The 23,696-nt window shown below is 37.3% G+C and overlaps 1 protein-coding gene across 3 annotated transcripts in view; it reads right to left on the bottom strand.

Moving 5' to 3' along the window:
* Nucleotides 1–2,548: 2,548 nt before the first annotated feature.
* Nucleotides 2,549–23,696, bottom strand: part of LOC113068268 (PQ-loop repeat-containing protein 1) — a 32,510-nt gene continuing 11,362 nt past the window's right edge. For 2 of the 3 annotated variants that reach the window (XM_026240937.1, XM_026240936.1), the window contains exons 4-5: nucleotides 18,225–18,441; nucleotides 2,549–3,434 (exon numbers count right to left, since the gene is read on the bottom strand). In XM_026240937.1, coding sequence (XP_026096722.1) covers nucleotides 3,227–3,434; nucleotides 18,225–18,441 — 425 coding nt within the window. In that variant the 3' untranslated portion in view covers nucleotides 2,549–3,226. The remainder of the gene's footprint in view (nucleotides 3,435–18,224; nucleotides 18,442–23,696) is intronic. The other variant, XM_026240938.1, reaches the window with a different exon arrangement.

Genomic DNA, 23,696 nt, shown 5'->3' with positions numbered 1-23,696 from the left:
TGATTTTTCCCTCTTTTCATAATAGATCAGATAGAATGACTCAACACAAAGTAAAAAAATAATTTCACTACTATAAACAGTATTAAAAGTACCTTGGTATCACCATACTGCATGTCTTTAGACATCGTATAAGGGTATTCTACATGTAAATACCATGGTATACCAATATAGTCATCATTCAATAGCATGGTATTACTATCTAACAACCTGCAGTAGGTTGAATACATTGTGTCCAGTATTGTGTCCTGTACATCTATTCCTATAAGTGATTAAATATGTGTGCCAGAGGGTCAGATTGTTGTGATAGCTATATTCTTATTGATTCCATTGAGTCCTGTGCACATAAAGGCATTAAGAGACCATGTTTGCTGCCAGTACGAACTATTATGCTATTATGACCACAGCTGTAATGAATGTACTCTCAGGCTGCTATTTTAATACAACTGGGTCAATGCCTGTACAATTAAACCTTGAAAAACAGGCTGAAATGCCCACAACCTGAGACTTCAAGCATGACTACAGTAATGCACGGAAAAATCCCAACCATCTTTTAAATTAAATATAGGACAGCATACATATTTAAAAAAAAAATGTTTATTAACAAAACTTGCTATAAAAGCTAGCATTGTCTATATGTAACAAAAAGTATCCAACTTAACGTAAACAGAAGATTTGGCTAAACAGAGTAAACAAAGACAGCACTCAGTAACTGCGAGTATCAGTAATGCATGGAGTGCAGGGAGAGAGTAAACCTATATTTCATCATGGGAACCAGAGTACATCAGTTGGCAAGAACATTAAACAGAAGACTGTTTAAATAAAGACAACAGAAGTAAAAACAAACCATAAAGCAAAATACAGCATAGAGAGAAATAATATATATTTAAATGAAGCTCAATTCAAATACATGATATCTCTAGCAGGTAAAAAAAAAACATTAACAGCGATAGTAATAAAAAAATGGTTGTCCTTTAAAAGATAACCCTCTTGTCTTTCTATTCTAAAAGGGTTGAGATTTATCTGAGGTTTTCTAGGATCAGTCCTTTTATCAGCTCTTTATAGGATCTAGATACAAAGAAAGTCACAACTTGTCGTATCAAATATCTCATCAAAAGCCATAAATTGTGTCGGACTGTTCCTCATTAAACACAGTGTGAAGAAGCACCTCACTCACTAACATTTACTGGCATGTAACATCCCAGACTAGAAGTACTGGACCAGAATTAATCAGCAAATATTCATTTTCTAAAAAAGTATTTGTCATATTTTCCTGAAAAAAGGTTAAATGGTGTAATAAAGATGATTAAACGTAAAAGCTAATTTAAAAATATGTAGGTGAGAAGATACATTCTCCATTATTTGGAAAAAAAGATTAAAAAAGCATAAAACTTTAAGCATAGGCCAAAACAAGATAACGTGCATCATACATATATATATATATATATATATATATATATATATATATATATATATATATATATATATATATATATATATATATATATATATAAATAAATTCTTTGCTGTATGTAAATGTAAAAAAAGTTTTCTTGCTAAAGTAATTGTCTTGTCAAAAAAAAAAAAAATCTATAAATAAATTAAACCATACATCAATCTTTAATCATAAGCCAAAACATGATAATGTGTTAAAACTTATAATACTACTACTAATAATTATTAGATACATAAAAAACTTTTTTTTTTTTTTTTTTTTTACTGGAAAATGACAAATACTGTTGAAGAAAGTGATTTTTTTTTCAGTGTATTGTCATATTCAGGACTGATGGCTCACTGGACGTTTGTATCACTTGGCCTTGAAGCCACACGTCTTTAAATTAAAGCCAAATATGATGTAAATACTGTACTTTAAGTCAAACTTTGAGATCAAAGTCACTATATGAATCCAATGACTTCGTATTTTGTCATAATAACTGAAACGACTGCATGTAAATAAACTTGGACAGGTACACATATCTCCAAAAATAACATTTGGGGAAGACTCCTAAATACCAAAAGAAGAGAGGGTGAATTTTTTATTTTTTTTGGTTCAAATGCTTTTCATTTGGCCTTCCCTGCGTGAAACACTCCAGCAGGCTACTGAGGTAAAACCAGTCTTCTCCAGATGAAACAACATTAACTGTATTAATCTCTTATAACAAAAGCTTTTACATTCATCCATCTGAAGTCAGACACTTTTCAGTCATTCTGAAAGTCTGTAAGGCAAATGTTTTCATAACCATAATGATTACCTTGGGCTAGCTTGTATATGAATGCACATGTGTAAATATAACTGCATATCTTTATAATATTGCATGTAAAAGTTGGTTCAATGTATATTTATACAGTGGCCCCCAAAAAATCACAACACTTCAAGGAATAGTTCAACCAAAAATGAAAATCTACTCACCCCCAGAACATTTGTTTCTTCATCAGATTTGTATAAATGTAGCATTACATCACTTGCTCACCAGTGGATCCTCTGCAGTGAATGGGTGCCGTCAGAATGAGAGTCCAAACAGCTGATAAAAACATCAGAGTAATCCACACCACTCCAGTCCATCAGTTATATTTAACATCAAACCAAATAAAATACAAATCCTCTATCCATAATATTGCATTTCAGTGAAAAAGTAATTTAGTCTGAATCAGGAGAGAAATATGCACAGATCAAACGGTGTTTACGAGCAAAAACAGTTAAAACAAATGTGGGAGGATTTTGATGTGACAGGACAATAATATGGATTATGCACTTGTATTCCAACCGGTTTAAAGTTATAAAGTCTTAATGATTACAAAAACACAGCTTTTCACTTCACAAGACATTAACTGATGGACTGGAGTGATGTGGATTATTGTGTTGTTTGGATTCTCGTTCTGACGGCACCCATTCACTGGTGAGCAAGTGATGCAATGCTACAATTCTCCAAATCTGATGAAGAAACAAACTCATCAACATCCTGGATGGTTTAAACTTTAAAGGGTTACATGAAACATAAAAAAAATGTTGCATTCATTTGAGGAAAAGATAAAAGAAGGACTAAAAAAGTCAATTTTGAGAAAAGATCTAGCATCATAGTTTGATGCTGTGTGTCAATCGCAATGGCATTCATACATATTTAAGTACAATGTAGATACATTTTGGGGCCGCTGTGATGATGATCCTGTGTGTATTCAGATGTATGCATCGTAATATAGATTTGAGCACACTGTGTGAAGCGAGGGTGTTTCATAGGGCCTTGGCGCTGGTGGTGTGTGTGGTGTGTGAGATGGGCTTCTGTGGGTAGCGGCTGTAGTAGTAGACTTGGAAGAGAATGGCAAAGTCCACGCACACCTGAAGGAGGCCGCAGATCCAGAACTGCACGGGAGCCTGAGTCAACAGGAAGTAACCGGTCTTGAAAGTGTCTCCACTGGTCCACATCAACACCATCTTAATACTGGAGGGACAGGAAGTGAGAGAGAGAGAGTCAGAGAGTGTTATTAAAGTCTGGAGATGTGAGAAAGAGAGAACTGTATTAGAACATGCACTTGTAGTGTAATTCAAATCTTACATGAGTATTTAAAAAAAGAGATAATATGAATTCAATTTAAGGCCACTTGAATACATTTAAAGAGTTTCAAGTTGATGTTGTAAAAATGTCAACTTCATATATATTTTTATTCTAGCGTGTTTTTCAATACGATTATATTTAAAGTTACAATATATTTTAAATGTACTATGTTTTTACATAGTAATGAAACTAAAGTATATATTAGATTATCATAAATGCTTGCTAGTACACAGATTTCAGTAGTACACTTTAACCATGTTTCAAAGGCGATATAATTATTAAATTATATATAAAGATGTGGATCTAAAGTTCAACTGCATTTAATCTACAATTAAAATATAAAATGTTTGCATTTTATTGCAATTAAAAATTCAAAGAAATGTCCAAAAGCAAAATATCAATTTTTTTAAAGCATTTTATTTCTGTAATAAGTAGTCTTTAAAAGTAAGCTAAAGTGTGGTATTTCATAAGGGAATATTCCCCATAATGAGCTGTTCACCTCCAAAACCAGATTACTGCGTTTGTGGGGTTGAGATCCAGATCAGTCTGATTCAGTTTTGTGAGAAGAGTCATTAAAATAGTGAATCGCTAAAAAGATCTGATTTGAAAGCCTGGTCTGTACATTACTACTTTTCACATGAATACAAAACTAATTCAATTTCCTCAATTGAATCTATGATATGGCATCAGAAGACTTGGTATTTCTCATGCATATTTTCATGATGCAATGTCATTTTGGAGCTTGACAGTGCCACGCACTTTAATCAAAGCAAAATGAGTGACTAGGACATTCTTCAAAACTTCACTTTTTGTTTTCCACTGGAGAAAGAAAGGTTTGGAATTACAGGAGCGCGAGTAAATACAGTTCAGCACTGGGTGAATGATAGCTTCAAGATCTCTCCTCAAGTGCAGAAACCTTTGTGTAAATACGGAGAACGGCTCACATTTTTAGGAAGAAGAATAAACAAACTTCCTTTGCTTGGTCATATTCGGTGCATCAGCAACTTTTACGCAGAACTTTTCAATTTCAGATGCAGAATGGGATTTCAGTGTGTACCACACACACACACACACACACACACACACACACACACACACACTATTTGATTGAGGCACAACTAATTCCACCTGCATAAAGCTGTTCCAGCATTGCTGTTTCGTAATAGACATATAAATTATTCAAGCTGTGCTTACTTTTAGATTTCCCAGAATACAGTGTTCCACACCACACCAATTATTCATTTTAGATTTGGCTTTCTATCTTTTACTTTTTTATTGGCATACTACAGGACTTTTTGCTGTGAATTAAAGGTCAACAAACAGCCTGAATGTATGGTGGTGTGTGTAGACATTAATATGAGTAAATGCAATTTGAGCAAGTAGTTTTTGTTACTGTAACAAGATTCCTGTTAACCTGTTAATCAGAAGGAAGCTTTCAGAACTGAGTTCAGGGAAGCTGGGAGTCACGATTTGAGACAGGCTTTGGGATGGTTTTGAGTACAGGGACAGAGGTTAGGACTAGATTTGTTTTCTTCAGTCAACAACAGATGTTGAGGCAGGAAGTCACCCTACCTGGTAATTACATAGTGTACATACATTTATAGAAAAAATGGTAGCACTTTATTTTACAGTCCAGTTCCTCATGTACATACTATGTACTTATTACAGTACTTTTAATAACTAGGTACCAACCCTGAACCTACCCCTAAACCTAACCCTACCCCATGTAGTTACCTTGTATTACCAGAACTTTCTTAGATAAATACACTGTAAGTACAGTATAAGTACATGTTAGTACACGTACTGTAAAATAAAGTGCAACCGAAAAAATTTATTATTTTATTTAGCAAGGACACTTTAAACTGATCAAACCGTAAAGACATGTATAACAAAGGTTAATAAGTATATCACCAAAACAAAGATATATTTGACATTCGGCAGTTTTTTGTTCAGCCAAAAAGTGCTGGAACAGTGATAGTGATGGGACTTTTATTTTGACAGCACTTGAATGCAGACATGAGCATCCCTTTTAAACCTTTGAATTCAAACAGTGCTGCACTAAATGCAGTCAGCCGCCTTTATATTCGTGTCATATGTCACTGTGTAATACAATATATGTAAAATTAGTGTTACCTGGTCTTTATTTACGAAAATATGATACTTTCTGTATAATATATATAAATTACATTAAATTTTATTAAAATTTATTTTTAATTTGTGAAAAACAATTACTAATAGGATTACAGAATCAAAATGTGTCGAAAGTAAACATCCGTTTATTTAACACAACAGTTCATTGCAGCAACTGTTATGCATGTTATTTAAATTTAATGGTAGAGGTGCTCCGATCACGATCGGCCGATCGTTAATGCGCATCTCGTCAGTAAAGCCGGTTTTCTAATCAGCGGTTAATTCCATCAGGTGCGTGATTTCACATAGAGCAGCTGTTACTACACAGAGCCGTTGTTAATAGAGAAGATGCGCAAATCACGTTAATTTTCAGCGTTTATTGGCCCATCTTCTCAGTTAACACCGGCTCTGTGTAGTAACAGCTGCTCTATGTGAAATCACGCACCTGATGGAATTAACAGCTGATTAGAAAACCGGCTTTACTGATGAGATGTGCATTAACGATCGGCCGATCGTGATCGGAGCACCCCTATTTAATGGTATATCACATCACATTATATTGGCTATTGGTCACCCTGCTCTCTAAGTTATTGTTATTGACCATCCAAAAAACAAACAAACAAAGAGGTAACAGTTGCTGAAAATTCAGCTTTGCATTAAAGGAATAAATACAAATTAAATTATGAATATAAAATATATGGAAATATGGAAAACACTTCCCATAACACCCGATGTACTTGCTACATCATTAGAAGAATGGCATCTACGCTAATATTAGTCTGTTTCTCTCTTGTTCCGAGGTCATCGTGGCCACCAGATCCAGTCTGTATCCAGATCAGAGGGTCACTGCAGTCGCCCGGATCCAGTACGTATCCAGACCAGATGGTGGATCAGAACCTAGAAAGGACCTCTACTGCCCTGAAAGACAGCGGAGACCAGGACAACTAGAGCCCCAGATACAGATCCCCTGTAAAAACCTGGTCTCAGAAGACCACCAGGAAAAGACCACAGGAAACAGATGATTCTTCTGCACAATATGACTTTGCTGCAGCCTGGAATTGACCTGCTGGTTTCGTTTGGTCAGAGAACTGGCCCCCAATGGATGGTGTGTTCAAATCATGTCAGATAAATCGTATTTACGAGTTAAAAGTACATGAACGCCACCACAAAGTCGTACTTACGAGTGGGAAACTGAATTTTCTTTAAGCTCTGAGTTTCCGAGGTGTGTCAATTAGAAACATGACAGAATCGATGGATGCAACATCTGTTGTTGACGGTAATTCTTTAGTTGAAATTGACAAACAAGATTGCAATATAAAAATTAATACGTTTTTATGTGATACAGATTAAAGTGCACCTTAACAAACATAGATACAGATTAAAACACACCTGATGCAAATTCTTTGCTTTTCCATTTTCTACAAGGAGAGTTAACAAACCCTGTTGTATTTTCTTGTAATTTATTAAAAGAAGGTACACCGCCAACTTGTGCCAACTAAACTGACTTGAACCCGACGTCTTAATTACTGGTAAGTAACTCGTAAGTATGAACTTCCCAGGAGGACTTGAACGCAGCATGAGCCTGGTTTCTCCCAATGTTTTTTTCTCCATTCTGTCACCGATGGAGTTTTGTTTCTTTGCCGCTGTCGCCTCTGGCTTGCTTAGTTGGGGTCATTTCATTACCAGTGATTTCGTTGACTTGATTGCACAAATACTATTTAAACTGAACTGAGCTGGATGATGACATCATTGAATTCAATGATTAACTGCCTCTTTGCATTACTGACACAATATTTTCCTACTTAATGCTGTTCAGTTGCTTTGACACAATCTGTATTGTTAAAAGCACTATATAAGTAAAGGTGACTTGACTAAACTTTTGAATGATAGGGTATATGCACACGGAAACTTAGTAGAGTTTAAAAATCGAATGCAAGGACGATTACTGTGGTGTTTCTTGTCAAGTAGAGGTCGACTGATATATCGGTCAGCCGATATTTGTCTTTTTTTATATATATATCGGCATCGACCGATATCCGTGTTTAGTAGCGCCGATTTAAAGTCAGGCACGTTTATTTTATTTTCATGTTTATTTAAGTTTACACTTATGTTCCAACAAACTTGATAAATTCTGCTTGATAAATGCTCTAAAACTGTTATGTAAATGATTGACTATACACACACACACACACACACACACATACATACACATATATATATAGATTACCCGTTTTATATATTTAATACTTGGTCAGTTTATTGATATGTTTGGTTAACTTTGAATATTTTTTTTATTTTAATACCGTGCAGTGCACAAAATGAAGATTCGAGAGATGGTTCAAGTCAGTGCTCAATAAATAAGTTTAGAAATGTTGTGCATCCAGTTATTATTAGTGTGACATTTTAGCATGCAAATGAAGGGGAAAACTTCAAGATATCGGCCCTAAAAATCGCCTAACCCTGACCTCTAAACATCGGCTATAGAAAAACCCATATCGGTCGATCTCTACTTTCAAGCAACAGTCTCAAAAGGATGTGTAGACTAAACCGCTGGGCGTGAACAACAAACAAAAACTGAAGAAAAGAAATCGGAGTATAAAAAAACGGAACAAATCTTCTCTTGCCCAAAAGAAATGGATTGAGGCAGGTAAACACGGTTTTCTCTTCTTTGTTTGGCTCTGTGTTAGACTCAAAGCAGAGCTGAGATCAACAGCGTCTGATAAAAGGCCATTCTGAGAGCTTAAAGAGATGAAAGAGTGCTCTCAGTGCCGCCGGGCCACAGCGATCGTCCCCGTGATACAGTAATAATCCACTGCACACTCCACACAGTGTGAGCGATGATGTGCACAGGCTCAGGATCAGTTACATCATTAAAGGTGAAATATGTAGGTTTACCACACTAGCGACACCAAACCACTGGACCACATATTTCCTAAACACCTCTAATGCTCAGGAGCCGCTGGAGATCTGGTTTTGCACCACTGACGCAAAGCATGCCTCATATTGTAGACCACATAAAACTGCTTACACAAACCTTGCAAACACTAATACTGGGTGCTTCGATTTTCATTTAAATCACAGAATCTACTCTTTTCCTCTTTCAAAGTAAACAAAACTAAAATAAGACAAACAAAACAAAAAAAGGCTAAATAAAGTTATTAATTACTTTATTTTATATTTTGTGTTAAGTCAGACAACTTGTTTTGCACCATAGCTGACCTACTGACAAAGGCATGCCCCCTTTCCATCAAAGAATGCAAGTATTGAAAGAAAATTGTTTGAGCCAATTAAAAATGAACATTTTATTGCAATGAAATGCAGTGCTAGTTTCATGTCTCTTCTCTGTTCTTTTCAAATAATTTTAAATCAAATTAACATTTCATACCCACGTGTTTATTAATTTGGTAAGTAGCGGTGTAATAAGTGTGATAATTTAATATGCACGCTAGTGTACAAGGTGATAAAAGACTCATCACACCGTAATTTTTAAGCGTGATAGTCAGAGAATATGAATAAAAAGAGAAGGTGAAACTAAAAAGATTTATTTTCTAATATAAGATTTATTTAATGTTTCTCTAATGTCTGTATAACTTTAATGTTTGTATAATAACCATAAGATTAACTAAAATTTAACTAAAACAAAGTTTTGGATGTGGGCAATGCCAGTGCATGCCATCAAACAATTGTGCTAAAATGAAATTATAAAATTATAATATAAACGCAGTAATCAATTTTACCAGCTGCCATGGAAACTGTCAGGAATCGAGGAGGCTGAGGGTTGCCATGGTTTTCACGATAAGAGAATAAACAAATCCTAACATCCTAGCAGCCAGACTCCTGCAACTTTATCAGAGCATCACAACAAATACTGTAAGTGCAGCAGCACTGTAACATCATGTTGGTTGGCACAACAAACAACGCCTGGTTGACAAACCCTATAGAGAAACATGAGGCCGGTAAAGCCACACTAACACCCACACATTAACATCCAAGAGACAATCGAGTTAAATGACTTTGGCATTTTGTGTGAATGACACAAAGAACAGGATATGTCTTCATGTACGGTATATACAGTATAAGGGCCGGTTCTAGACACATGGAAGCCCTCCACCCCCAGTAAAAAGAACATGAAAAAAATATGATTCCTAACCTTTTTATTTATACATTTCATTTTAAATTTTGCTTATTTGAACACATAACCCTACTATTTTAATGTTTTTGAATGAAGTCTATTATGCTTAAGGCTGCATTTATTTTTCTATTTCACTATACTTTAAAATATAAACTATTTCTGTGATCAAAGCAACATTTTTCAGATTAATTTTCATTTGATGATTATTCATTTGATAAAAAAATAGTTTTTTTTATAACAATGTCTTTTTTCCAAATAAGTTTAACACATCCTCGAAGTGAAAGTCGTGACATTTGCCAAGGATGGTAGCCCATACTCTGAATTGGTGCTCTGCATTTAACCCATCCAAGTGCACACACACAGCAGTGAGAAGTGAACACACAACTGGAGCAGCGGGCAGCTATATATCCAGCGCCCGGGGAGCAACTGGGGGTTCAGTGCCTTGCTCAAGGGCACTTCAGCCATGGGTATTGAGGGTGGAAGAGAGCGCTGTTCATTCACACTCTCCCACCTACAACTCCTGCCAGCACAGAGACTCAAACCGGCGACCTTCGGGTAACTAGTCCAAGTCTCTAACCATTAAGCCACAGCGGCCCCCTTGCTGAATATTACTGTTCCCTTTCAAGGGAGCTTTGAACTGCATCCTCTAGGGGTCGCTATGGGGAATACCTCGTTGTAACCAGTGTCTGAAGCATACATTGAAAAACATCAACAACACGTTGGCCAACGACAGCCCATGACGTCACAACCGTTGCGAATATAGTTTAAATAGGAGAACACGCCATCCTCTTCTTCATCTTCATTGACTTTTGTTTGAAGCATACAGCATTTAGAAGTGCATGTTTCTCGGCAGAGGCTTTTCTCTGATATCTGCAGTTCACACAGCTTGCATGCTGTGGTTGTGTGTGTGTGTGTGTGTGTGTGTGTGTACTGAAGAGCAAGCGCGTTCAGCTCTCGAGGGAGTGCTCATTGTGATGCATTCGCGGGACTACTGAGGGGGATGTGAGTATTTCACCATTTACCCGAGTTTAAGAAATTAAATCTGTAATTTCCTTTTGTTAATACAGAAATAAATTAAAATAATAAATAAAATCCATTCTCATCCCGCAGCCACAGATTCCAGCAAACTAGTTATGCCAACATAGAAAGGGAATGCGTGAGAATGGTTATGAGAAGATGCCATCTGTTGAAGAGAAGTTGCTATCTCTCCATGGGAGAGGCATCTTCTCTTAAGACTTCCTCCTTGCCATGTAAGCCTTTTAGGATACCTCACGCTTAAATGGCAGGGTATACGCAGCAGCAGCATGTCAGGCTGTCGCTTCATTGCACACAATGGTGGTGCTTCAGGCATATCAGGCTGTTCTGCTGAAAGACCTGGTTAAAGGTGAGGGCCTTTCTCCCGATGAGGTAGCTGAGTTGCGCCACACCACAGATCTCGCTGTCCGTGCTACTATTCAGGTCACCTTAGCTATGGCAGGCCCATGGCAGTTATGGTGGTAATGAAGAGTCATCTGTGGTTGAACCTGATTTAGGGGTAATCTGTCTTGTCGAGCGCTCAAGTTTTCTCTCCTTCTGAGGAGTTGGATTTCTCACTCCGTGGGCTGTTCTCATGGTAGTATTAGCAGTGCTTCAGAGCGTGCTATTCCCTTGTTGAATTCGGAGTTCTCCTCTCACGTGAGGTTGAGTTCTCTGTTTTCCCAGAGCAGCGGTAGGTCGAGCTCCACTCTTGGGTTGAGAGCTGGGTGTTTGCCCCCTCTGCTAGATATTTGTTATGGTAAGTGTGCACGTGAAGTCTTTGCGCACTTTCTAAAATCCACACTGGTAAGTTTGCACGCTTGTACTCTGCATTCTGTTGCTACTAGGGATCTGTTGAGACAGTTCCTTTAGCAAGCTTATATGAGACCAAGCGATAGCCCCTGTGTGACAGACCAAGACTTAGTATGATGCTAGGCTCTTGGTCATATCCCTTTAAAAGAATCTATTCTTGATTCCAAGCCTTGAGATCTACCCTAACAGGCAAGTTTGGGTATGAAGCCTATAGCTATCCCCATAGCCATAGTGTGTGTCCCCATAGCTACCGAAAGAGGATGCAGTTCGAAGTTCCCCTGAAAGGGAACAACTCAGGTTATTTGTTAACCATAGTTCCCTGAGTAGGGAACGAGACACTGTGTCCTCTAGCTTCATGTTCTCCCGGAGCTTATTTATACTATAGTCGCACCGGTAGTGACGTCATGGGCTATCGCCGGTCAATGTATTTTTGGTGTTTTTCAATGTATGCTTCAGACACGGGTCATGACAAGGCATTCCCCTAGAGCAGCGTTTCTCAAACTGTGGGGCGCGCCCCACTGGTGGGGAATAGAGACAGGTGGGGCGCGCCAAACGGGAGGACATTTTCCTTTTTATGCCTTTTATGGTAACGTGAGATCAAATCTTCCGGAATCTGGAGCAAGACCACGCACTAGACTAAAGAGTGACTGCGCGGTGTGTGTGTGTGTGTGTTCAGCGCTGTCATATATCACAACCATGCAGTGTTTTCAACCTCATAATGTTTGTTTTAGGTTTCAGCCATTTTAATACACATAAGCACTAGTGAAACAATACATTTGGAGGTTGTAATACACACTGATGTCTGTGGAAGCAGCAATAACAATCTATTCAAATATAATTTGCCGACGTGTGTTATTTACATCAAACAAACATAATGGAAGTAACTATAAAGTTAACTATATTCTTCTCGGAGTTCACCGGCCACTTTCTTGCATGTATGTCGGGAGAAACTGATGGCAGACAGGATTCTCTGAACTGCGTCGCAAAGAAACATTGCGCCCATCTCACGTTATTTATCAAGATTATTTATAAAGGTTTTTAAACGACCAAACACACACACACACACACACTCACAAATTTTTGAGAATCGGAATATCAGATAGTAGATGCCATTGTAAGCAAGTTTGTGAATATTTTGAAAATAAAAAAGGAAAAAGGAAATTAAGGCGATCTGTTATTGTGGCTGCGGTGTGTCACGTGACAAATTACGCGTCGCCATGGAAACATTAAGCGGGAATGTTCTAAAATAACAGTCGCCTTGAAAAAAACAATAACAAAAGCACTTTTATTTTCTTTACTTTTGAACAATCTGTTATTTTATGTATATAGTTTGTATTTTAGATACAACTTGTAACTCTGATAATACTTGTTAGTTCAATAAATTGGAACATGTTAAGCTTGTTGCGCATTTCATTAGCATTGTGTTGGGGCGATGGGGGTAGGTGGGGCTTTAAAATCCCCCCTTGTCTAAAGTGGGGAATGACCAAAAAAGTTTGAGAACCACTGCCCTAGAGGATGCAGTGTCTCATTCCCTACTCAGGGAACCATGGATACATAAGTAACCCGAGATGTTTTTCTTTCTTTTTTTGACTGAATACAAACTTCTTTGCTTTTACTTTTGTAGCTATTTTACTAGTCGGCTCCTGATGCGATTTCGTTTATTGTACTGAAATTATTGAAATTCAAAATGTATTTTTTTTAAACTGGTAATAAAGCCATATATGATCACTCCAAAAATTACACTGATTGAGGTGAGTACCAATTCAGCTATATCCAATGAACAATGAGGCCAGTATTTTGCTGCCTGTCTTGAATGGTGGACTAGCATATAGCAGATGTTACGTTTATGGAGGCCTAGCCTCAAAGCCTAAGGCCCTAGGCCAGAGGTCTCCAAACTCTGACCTGGAGGGCCGCTGTCCTGCAGAGTTGAACTCCAACCCTAGTTAAGCACCCCTGAACCAGCTAGCTAATTAAGTACTTACTAGGCATACTAGAAACTTCCAGGCAGGTGTGTTGAGGCAAGTTGGAGCTAAACTCTGCAGTTTGGAGACCCCTGCCCAAGGCAATGTCAGCCCTGTAAAAAGACTCTCTCTCTCTGAATTGTGCAATAGTTAAAAAAAATGTTTTTGATGTTTTTGCTGCTAGGCCTTAGTCTACTGCTAATATTCTTTTTGTGAGTGATATTTCATTTTCATGCATCTGTGATGATTAATTATCACCACATCTCTGTGCAAAATTAATGTACTGTTAAAAGTACTATCTAGTGATTCTTTTTTATAAAGATTTCAGTCAGACCCTAATTTCCACTCTCTTCCTAATATGGGCCCAACTTTTTACTTTTTTTTTGACTGTTTAAAAAAAAAAAATTCCCACCTCAAACAAAAAAAAAAAAAATCACACAACCAAAATAACAAAACAAAAAACAACCAGACCAAAACAAAACAAAATCAAACTAAACAAACAATAATCCAAACAAAAAACAATAATTACCGAAGCAAACTAAATGGAAAAGAAAACACAAAATTAAATCACAAAACAGAAACAAACCAGAGAACAAAACTAAACAAAATTAAAAACAAACAACAACAAAAAAAAATTAATTTAAAAAGTGACGTTTACTAAAATAAATGAAAGTGTTGTGTACTGTAAAGGCTTCAGACCTTGGGCAATCAATGGCAGTAGCAGGGTGAACAACAGAAGGCAATCAAAAGTCCTGCCTGAGCATCTCTAGCTGAGAGGATGTGTCAGATGTCAACAGCATGAACACACCACCAACAGCCTTCAACACAAACACGGTTCACCTGCACAGCTTCTCCTGACAGAAGTGTCGAGGGCAACTTCATTTTGTGGAAGCGTTCAATTCACCCAGCCTCAAATCTACAGGAATGCACAACTTAATGAATGGTTTGTTTGTAGCCCATGGATACAAGTCAGCCTGTTTCTCAGTAAACACATATATGAAATGAGAGCTGGTTGCTATTACAGGGCGGCTGCAGGATAATTAAAATGACTAAATAAGGCACTGAGGGTCCTCCAACTAACATGAATCTGGTGGTGAACCTTATAAGGCCGGCTGTGGGGGTCTCCGCTTTCCCTCCCATAGTGATTCATTAACGTTTAACTGATGGACAACAAAATAGAGTTACATGAGGCCAGAGATTCATTCACAACAACAGTTACCAGGTAAACAGCTCACTCTGAAACAACTAACAATGGCTGAATAACTAAAAAAAAAAGGAGAAGAAAAAAAAAAGAATGGGGGAAAAACAAGACAGGGAATTAGACACAACATTTTACCATTTGTTTTGATCAGTGCAAAAAAAAAAAAATAAAGCAAAGCTTAATTTAATTTAGTCTTGCAATACAAGGCTGTCTCCAGAAGATAAATCGTGAGAGATTGTGGAGGGTCTACACTGAACACTGTGTGGATCTGAATCTGATATGATGGCTTCCCATGCAGTGGAAGTGAACATAAATTACTTTAGGTTCAATGTGACATTCAGTGAACATAAACAAGATAAAGCAGCAGAACAGTGCTGTCTTTAAGTCAGATGGAAGTTTTAGAAGGTCTCTGGCCTCAACGATGGAAAGACAAACCTATAAAACTGCTTACTGCGGTAGCTCATCATCACTTACTGATTAAAATTCATTGCCTTATGCTTACATGTTTTTACTCATTTACTAAGCCTAATTTGTATATAATATTATTTTACAGTTTAACCGTATTTTTGATCAAATAAATGCAGCCTTGGTAAACAGAATATATATATGTATATATTAGTGGTGGGCCGTTAGCGTGCTGCGTTAACGTGAGACTCTTATTGGGCGATAAAAAAAAATATCGCCGTTAATCTATTCTCAAAGTTGGGTTGAGAGCTGCGAGCTATGTTGACTTTCACCTTGATATTTTAGCGTGGATGTATACCTAGCCGAATCTGTAGGGGGCGAGAACGAGTCTTTAAACCTGTGTGTATACCTACTGTGAAATTAACACATCAAACGTGACGTGCTAACATGGATGCAGCTGAAGCAGGCGGCAAGGAAGTCGACCGGAAGTTGAAGTCGGCCGCGTGCTGCCATCTTGTAGCAGAACTTCACTTGCGTTAGCATTCCCATTGACTCCCACTCATTTTGTCGTCACTTTGACAGCGAATAACTTTACATCTGAGGTGTTTAAAGACTCCGTTTGTCCATTATTTATTTCTAAAGATACACGACAATGTATAAAGAGCTCCATTACCTTCTATGTTACATTATGGCCCCATAGAAACTGTTTTTGTAAAAATAGGCTAACGCTTGCGTCATAACCACTCGGCTCTCTGTCGCATTACCGTACAGACAGGTGGAGAAGCTCGCAGGCAATTAACTTAATATGGCGTACTGGCGTTACATTTTAAAATACTATACAAAAGAATTAATCAGAATACTTACTCCTGCTCACTCACGACAAATAACTCCCCGCTCAAGCTCGCCGTCTCTGCAAGATTAACGATGGCAGTTTGCACACACAGCTAATAGAAGATGTACATCTGTCAGACAGGTTGCTGACGTCATCAAGCTTCGTTTGAGTCTGCGCGTCAGAAACGGAAGTGCTAAAAAACGCTAAAAATGGGCTTCACTTGTCTCAATTGAGTTCCAATGGGGTCGCTGTGTCCATTTCTTTTACTGTCTATGAGCTGAAGCTGCCGGGTTTGCTTCAGGGGATTTTTATTTAATTTTTTAAGAAGCTTCCCAATGGAAACCTCGACAAGACGCACGCCGGTACTCGGTACGTGAACAATCGCTGCACTGCTGCAGACGCAACGCTCCTGGAATGCACTGACGGACCGCAACCGCGTGAACGCTGGAATCCAGCGTAAAAAAATAAGAAGAGCATTCGCACTGCAGATGGATTATGTGTGAAACAGGCATACGGTTGTTTGCACCTTGTGCAATGTTGAATTTGTTTACAGCTTTCTCAAGCAGTGTGTGATGCATTTTGGAAACAGGAGATGAGCCCCTGGTCTAATGCACCTGGCTTGAAAGACCCGTTCTAAAAGACTTAACGTTACTAACGTCATTATTTTATTTGGGTAGCACACATATTCTGAATGCCTTCGGCAGAATTCAAATGAGCCATTTTAATCTAGATTAATTCCAAGATTACAGTGAGATTAATCCAGATTAAAAAAAAATAATCTATGCCCACCACTTCATTCCTATCTATTCCCTCTTTTTAAAAGATCCCCACAACTAAACCAGTTTGCATACACACACACAGGAGGCAACAGCCCTTATCTTGTCAGGCTGGCATAATGCCAGTGGTGGCTCCCCGTCTGTACCATCAAATCAGTTCAGCTGAATGGACACACACACACACACACACACACACTCAAATGCTGGAAACAGAGCGCAGGATAGCATCTCACATTGTGAGACGCTACCAAACACACTAAGTCACACTGACAGGACGTGTCTTTACAGCACACACACTGTAGCTCTCAAAAGGTTATGCAAGATAATCTGCCTCTCTCTCTCACACAAAATGCATCTTATACAATCTAACAGCCACTCTGAAACATTACCGGATTACTGTTTGTGTCTTATTCATCTATTTTGAGTTCAGTTTCTGCTACTGAGTCCCATTTTATTACTTCATTGGAGCTTTGGTTAATGTGCGGTCATACAATCACATGTCCAGCAAAATAAAACATTCATAAATAAAAAAGTCCACTAAACCAGTTAACGTATATATCTAAGGTATCTATATTGATACCTGTAGCTTGGCAACAGTATTTCATAAACCAGATGAGCAGGAAGTCTGACTAGCAGACATCAAGGAGTGACTGAGCTGCCACATTTCACTTCCCATGTTCCTCTGTTCAAGTGCAGATGATTCTGGACTCACTCACCAGAGCAAGATTGAGTGGGAGTAAAAATGTCAAGGTGGTCATAAGTATATTATTTTAAGTAACTTTTCTTCCCCAAGGTCCACTTATAAGGTTAATTAAGTTCTCTGTCACAATTTTTCCCCATTTCCTCCCCCTCTGAGCCTAAGATTTAGACACAAAACATATGTAGCAAAAGATTTTTCATCTGTATTGTGTTTTCCAACCAACAGTGTAAGATTTGGGAGACCCAATCATTTTGTCCAACCAATGGCTTAAGTTTGAACGGCCATTTTGTCCAAAAAAAAATGGTGTGAGTTTGAGGCAACAATATCAGTTGTCCAACCAACAGTTTGAGTTTGGGGCAACCCTATCACTTTGTCCAACCAATGGCTTGCGTTTGGGGTGACCCAATCATTTTGTCCAAAAAAACTGTGTGAGTTTGAGGCAACAATATCAGTTGTCCAACCAACAGTTTGAGTTTGGGGCACCATGAGTCTGATGCAACACTATCAGTTTGCTCAACCAATGGCGCAAGTTTGGGACAGAGTGTTTCAGGAAACCATTTTCTTAGTTTCTTTATTATTGTTCTTCATTAGTTTGCACCACTTCAGCATAAAAGCGGTCTTCAGGTAGATAAACTTTTAGGTTAAAATATAAATACCACAGAAGAACGTTTGATGAATCCATTGATGGGGCAAAAACATTGGCAATACAAACCTCATGCCTTCAGTAGATTTGTTCTGGTAGTTGCAGTAGAGCTGTGGAGTTCCCAGCATGGCCTCTGTGAATACAGCCAGGAAACCCAGGCTCTCTACGAACAGAACTGAGTCCAGAAGCAGATACGTCACATAGGCGGCCAGCACTGTGAACGCCAGCACACACTGCAGGTAATCCACAAAACGACTCCAAGACCAGAAGTAGTTCCAGTCAAAGTCTACAATTCAGAAAAGAAAGAAAGTGTGCATTAAAAATATGTGCATGAAATACTACTACTCATACTGGTTGAAATGTGTCAACTAGACACCCAAGGGGACTTTTGTACACCATCGGTGGTATAGGTTAATGAAAACCTTTAGGGGAACATTTTGAGCACTAATAGGCAGTATTTTCAATATATATATTTTTTTGTAATTAAAAACTTTGTGAAAAAAATAAAACAAAAATAAAACAACATTATTTTTTTTTGATATTAACAAATGTAATCATTTAACCAATTTTTTTTTTTCCAACAATACATTTTATAGAACATTGTAACACATATACATATATACACAATATGCATGAATTATGCTTAGGAGTGTATTAGTAGGGATGAAGGGTTGAATCATTGTCAGATAAATCAAGGGAAACAATGCTAAATTCAAAACAAACAAATACATGAAAATAGCCAAATAAACAAAGTAGCAATTCAATAATTACATTATTCAAAATTTGGGGTTGGTAAGAATTTTGAAATGATTTTCAGGTCTCTTATGCTCACCAAAACTGCATTTATATGATGAAAAATACAGTAAAAACAGTAATATTGTGAAATATGATTAACATTTCAAATAACAGTTTAATACAGCAATACGTTTAAAAATGTCATTTATTCATGTGATGCAAAGTGCTGAAATTACTCCAGTCTTCACTTCAGAAATCAGTATTAGAAGCTGATTTGCTGCTCAAGAAACATTTCTTATTTATTATCATTTTTAAAAGCAGTTGTGCTGCTTCATGTTTCTGTGGAAACTGAACAATTAACAAAACCTCTCAAGCTACAGTATGAGACGTGCATTGCACATATTTTTTTTTCTGACAACAATGGGTTTTGTGCAGTGAATTATTGACAAATTACAAAATGAAGTACCCAAATCTGCAATCTAGGTTCTGCGTTGGGGACCACACACCCAGAATGAAATCTGGATCCTGAAGTACAACCAGTTGTAAGACTGTAAGTCCCCCTTTAAAAATAATCAAGGCAATCAGCAGGGATGAATCTGACTGGATTCTGACCTATAATAATCCACTTTTGCCAATTATTTAGGCCTCGTCGATGAAGGTTGAACTCAGAGAACTCATAAGCCTGTAAGTCAGCTCTCTGCTTATCCGTCGGTGGATGAGAAGAGCATATCTAATCAAATCACTCTGGGAGCTTCAACAACGGTTACTCTCATAAAGCGCCACTGGAAATGTCGAAGCCACAAAGTACAAGCAGAGGCCAAAACCGAAGCACGAGGACCACAGTGACATCCAGAGTGTCATGAAAATGTCAGGGCATGTGGGACAAAGTTGAAAGAGAAGAGAATGACACAAAAGAACAGAGTCCAAAGCACTGCTATGACGGGTCTAAATGAAGCAGGGAAAAACACACATATTCAGAGAATAAATGCAGAGCTTTTATTCAAACACGATCCCAGCAATTCATTGCTGTGTGCGTATCTCTTTGGTTGCCAGATGTGCACACAAAACCTGCTGAAGAGGGGGCAGTATGGCTTAGATACAAGTGTGTTTGGGTAATCTGTTTGTTTGGGTAGAACGGTTTACATCCAAAACTCTGCCTCAGTATCTGCAATTGTGGTTTGCTCCATTACTTGCAATATTTGCTTTCAAACAAAGTTTGAACAAACCACTAACCCTAGAGTAGCGATGTATGAAGTATGAAGCTGCCAAAACAAGCTGTTTCTTACTGATCTACACAACAAAATCATGTGCCCAAATTCATTAAACTAGAAGCCAATGGGAAATCCGGATGGAGAAAAGTCCATCGAGAAGACTATATTTTGTTGCTGAATTTTGTCATGCAAATACGACTGCACCATAAACAGCAATTTAACACAGGTAAATTTTGTGGAGTAACATATTTGATACAACATTTTAAGGCTTATATAATATGATACAGGAGAATATGGAGCTAAACTCAATGAAAAATCAACTCAAATTTATTCGGAGGACCAAACTGAGCAAAATATGCAATTTGGTGCAATAACTGATATTTATAGGGCCAAAAGTAAGATAGAATTCTGATAACTTATATAAGGACATATATATCAGTTGTCACTCTATATCTCCCAATTTCATTGAAAAAAAAATGAAACATATTTAAATATTTTGTTTAGTTTTGTTTTGTTGGGGCAAAGCATTTAACACAATGCAACACAGCATAATTTACAATGATGTCTGAATAATCAAGTAAACCTAAGCAGAATCAGTCCAGTAAGTGCCACCTTAAGACATTACTAAAAATATAAAAGTTCTTTTGGTTGCACTTTATGTTACAGTATGTGTACTTATAATGTACTTACCTAAGAAAGTTATATAAAGGTAATATAAGATAACTTGGTAGCACTTTATTTTACAGTCTTGTTCCACATGTACATACTATGTATTTATTATAGTAATTACAATAACTAAGTAATAACTAGGTACTAACCCTGAACCTACCCCTAAGCCTAACCCTACCCCATGTAGTTACCCTGTATTACCAGAACGTTCTTAGATAAATACACTGTAAGTACACTATAAGTACATGTAAGTACACGTACTGTAAAATAAAGTGCAACCGATAACTTCATGGGTAAAGGTTAGGTTCAGGGTTAGTACCTAGAGGTTTAGAGGCCTTAGAAATTCCAGTATCAAATATTCTAGGGTTTAATGTCTTAGCAACTGCACATCTATGCCCTGGCAGCCACCCAAAACACCAAAACAAATCTAGTTTTCTAATGAAATCAGTCACTTGAGGCAAAAGGGCATTACGGAAATATCGAACAATAAGAAGTGACACACCTGTAGGAAGCATTTAGAGAAGGCATGACTAGTTGTGTTTCACATCATATATGAGGTCAGCTGTATTACTCTAAGACACGGAGCCGGTGTGGGACTCTCAGAGAGCTGTTGTGTCTTCACAGCCCACACGGAGAACAGACATGAGTAACTTTACCACTCTCCGTCATGACGAATTATCTTAAACGCTCCTCACAAGCAATTCTGGAAAATCAACTCGGCGTTAATTCCCATGATGCAAGACCGGAAAACATTTTTAATATCTGATGCACAGACAACGATAAATGGATAATGAGAGAGAAAGAAAGTGAGGTCAACGCTTTCCCTGTCTAAATGTGCATTATGGGTAACAGAAGCAGCAAATCTGATCTGCGTAAAAAGTGAAAGAAATGGCACATTCAATTTTGAAAAGGATTTATGAGGCATGTCAGGATTATGATTTTTTTTCAGTCTGAGTTTGAGAAAGTTTCCACTTGCCTTGAGAGAAAGATATTAGGTTTAACCATATGAAGAGACATGCACATTTTTCTTAAGTTTTTGCTTTACAATGAATCTTGTGAAATTACATCATGTTCATGTCTATGTAAAAAAGTAAATTACATATATATATATATATATATATATATAAATTAGCTCTCATAATGAATTTAGATTCCTTTTGAGAACTGTAATTGTTAATGCAAAAATCTACTTAATTTACTTAAAGGTACAGGTTGTAGGACCTGCCGCTAGAGGGCGCACTACCAAAACAATAACAATTGTGTGGTTTGATGATGCTAAGAAGGAGCGTGGAATGATGGGATTTGTTGTTTTCTACCCAACCGCTGACAGCCATCAATCAGACGGAAAGATAAATCATGGATTTAACGGATGAGGTAAAGTTTTATAAATGTTGTTTTTGATGTCATAATTTTATTATATTGAATTAGACCCGAGTAATGGAAGGTTTACAACTCAATTCATAATAAACGCGAGTTCAACAATTTGCACGAGTAGATTACATACAAAGTCAATGCAAAGACGCGATCAGACTATGGATAAGACACGTCCTTGCAGGGGTCTAGAGACACGATGCCCCGCGTTTAGCGTGTATGCCCCATGATACTAATCTTGTTGATCGTTATAATAGCATAAATTTTCTGTAAAGATACGAATCAAAACAACTCGCCTGTCGAGTAAAACCCAAGCGAAATCGACATCTCTTTCTAGTTGAAGTTTGTCGCGAAGCTCTCTCCATCTAGGAAATGCAACACCGATATTAATCCTCGCTCTTTTTCTCTTCTTGTCCTAAACTCTTCTTGGGTCATTTGGTTGGCCGTACGCTTACGTTTAAGGGATCTGTCATTGCCGACAGAACCATCGGCAGATGGTAAACAGTGATTATGTTCCATAAATAAGTAACACAATCCACCATAAAACAAGAAGAAGTAAATAAGGAACTGCTTGAAGCAAGCTAGTGGTTTGCTGGACGCTAGACACTACTTCTGCATTTGTCCACGACACTGTTGTCATGTCGTTTCTACGTCAGTTTGGGCGGTAACAAAGGGTAACTAATGTCATTGACAGCCGACTGCACTGCCCCGTGTCACTGTTTAGATTGGGAATTTTCTCATGATTTACAAGTAGTTGAAAACATTAGAAATATTATTAGTAATCAGCCGGACAAAATATATAACACTATCCTAGTGGTTTTTGGAAATTTTACTGCAAATATCTTACAAATTGTACCTTTAATGTATGTATATTATGTGTGTGTGTGTGTGTGTGTGTAGTTTATCATTATTATCAATGATGACACTGTTGTTATTAATTACCATGCCATGGTTATTTTCTATTAAATTTTGCATAAAAGGCAATACAACAAATATTACCATAAAGTTAAAAAAAATCACTATTATTTTATTTCATTTCATTTCATTTATTTACATTTTATTTAATTTTATTATATTTTATTTTATGTGCTTAATTGTCATGAAAATTATATAGAAAAAAAAACCTAATGGTACTAAAATAAATAGTCTTTATTTTTGACTGAATAAAACGGTGATAACCAGCTATTGTCTGAGTGGTAAAATGTTATTGCTCTGGAGAAATCAGTTTGACAATATGAGAGCCGTTGATTCAAGCCTGGCAGACTGCTATCTAATCTGCACCATCGGAGGAGAACCAGGGCCGGTTTATGACTTTTCAAATGGATTTATTGAATTATTGATATTTAATGACAGTGGCATTTCAGATGACATTTTACAATCAGATCAATTACTGTGCTTTTGTCTGCTTCGTGATGGAGAACACAGGAGTGAGGGAAGTCTGTGTGCAACAGAACATATTCTAGCTTGAAAGAAAGATTATGAAAGAGCAGAAAACATTTTCCAACAGAAAAGAGAAATCTCAAGAAAATTACTTCTGTGATATTTTAATAGGAAG

The sequence above is a fragment of the Carassius auratus genome, linkage group LG44F (genome assembly GCF_003368295.1).
Source record: "Carassius auratus strain Wakin linkage group LG44F, ASM336829v1, whole genome shotgun sequence".
Taxonomy (NCBI): domain Eukaryota; kingdom Metazoa; phylum Chordata; class Actinopteri; order Cypriniformes; family Cyprinidae; genus Carassius; species Carassius auratus.
Note: the sequence above shows the minus strand (reverse complement) of the source record. Positions and strands in the feature narration are given on the sequence as shown.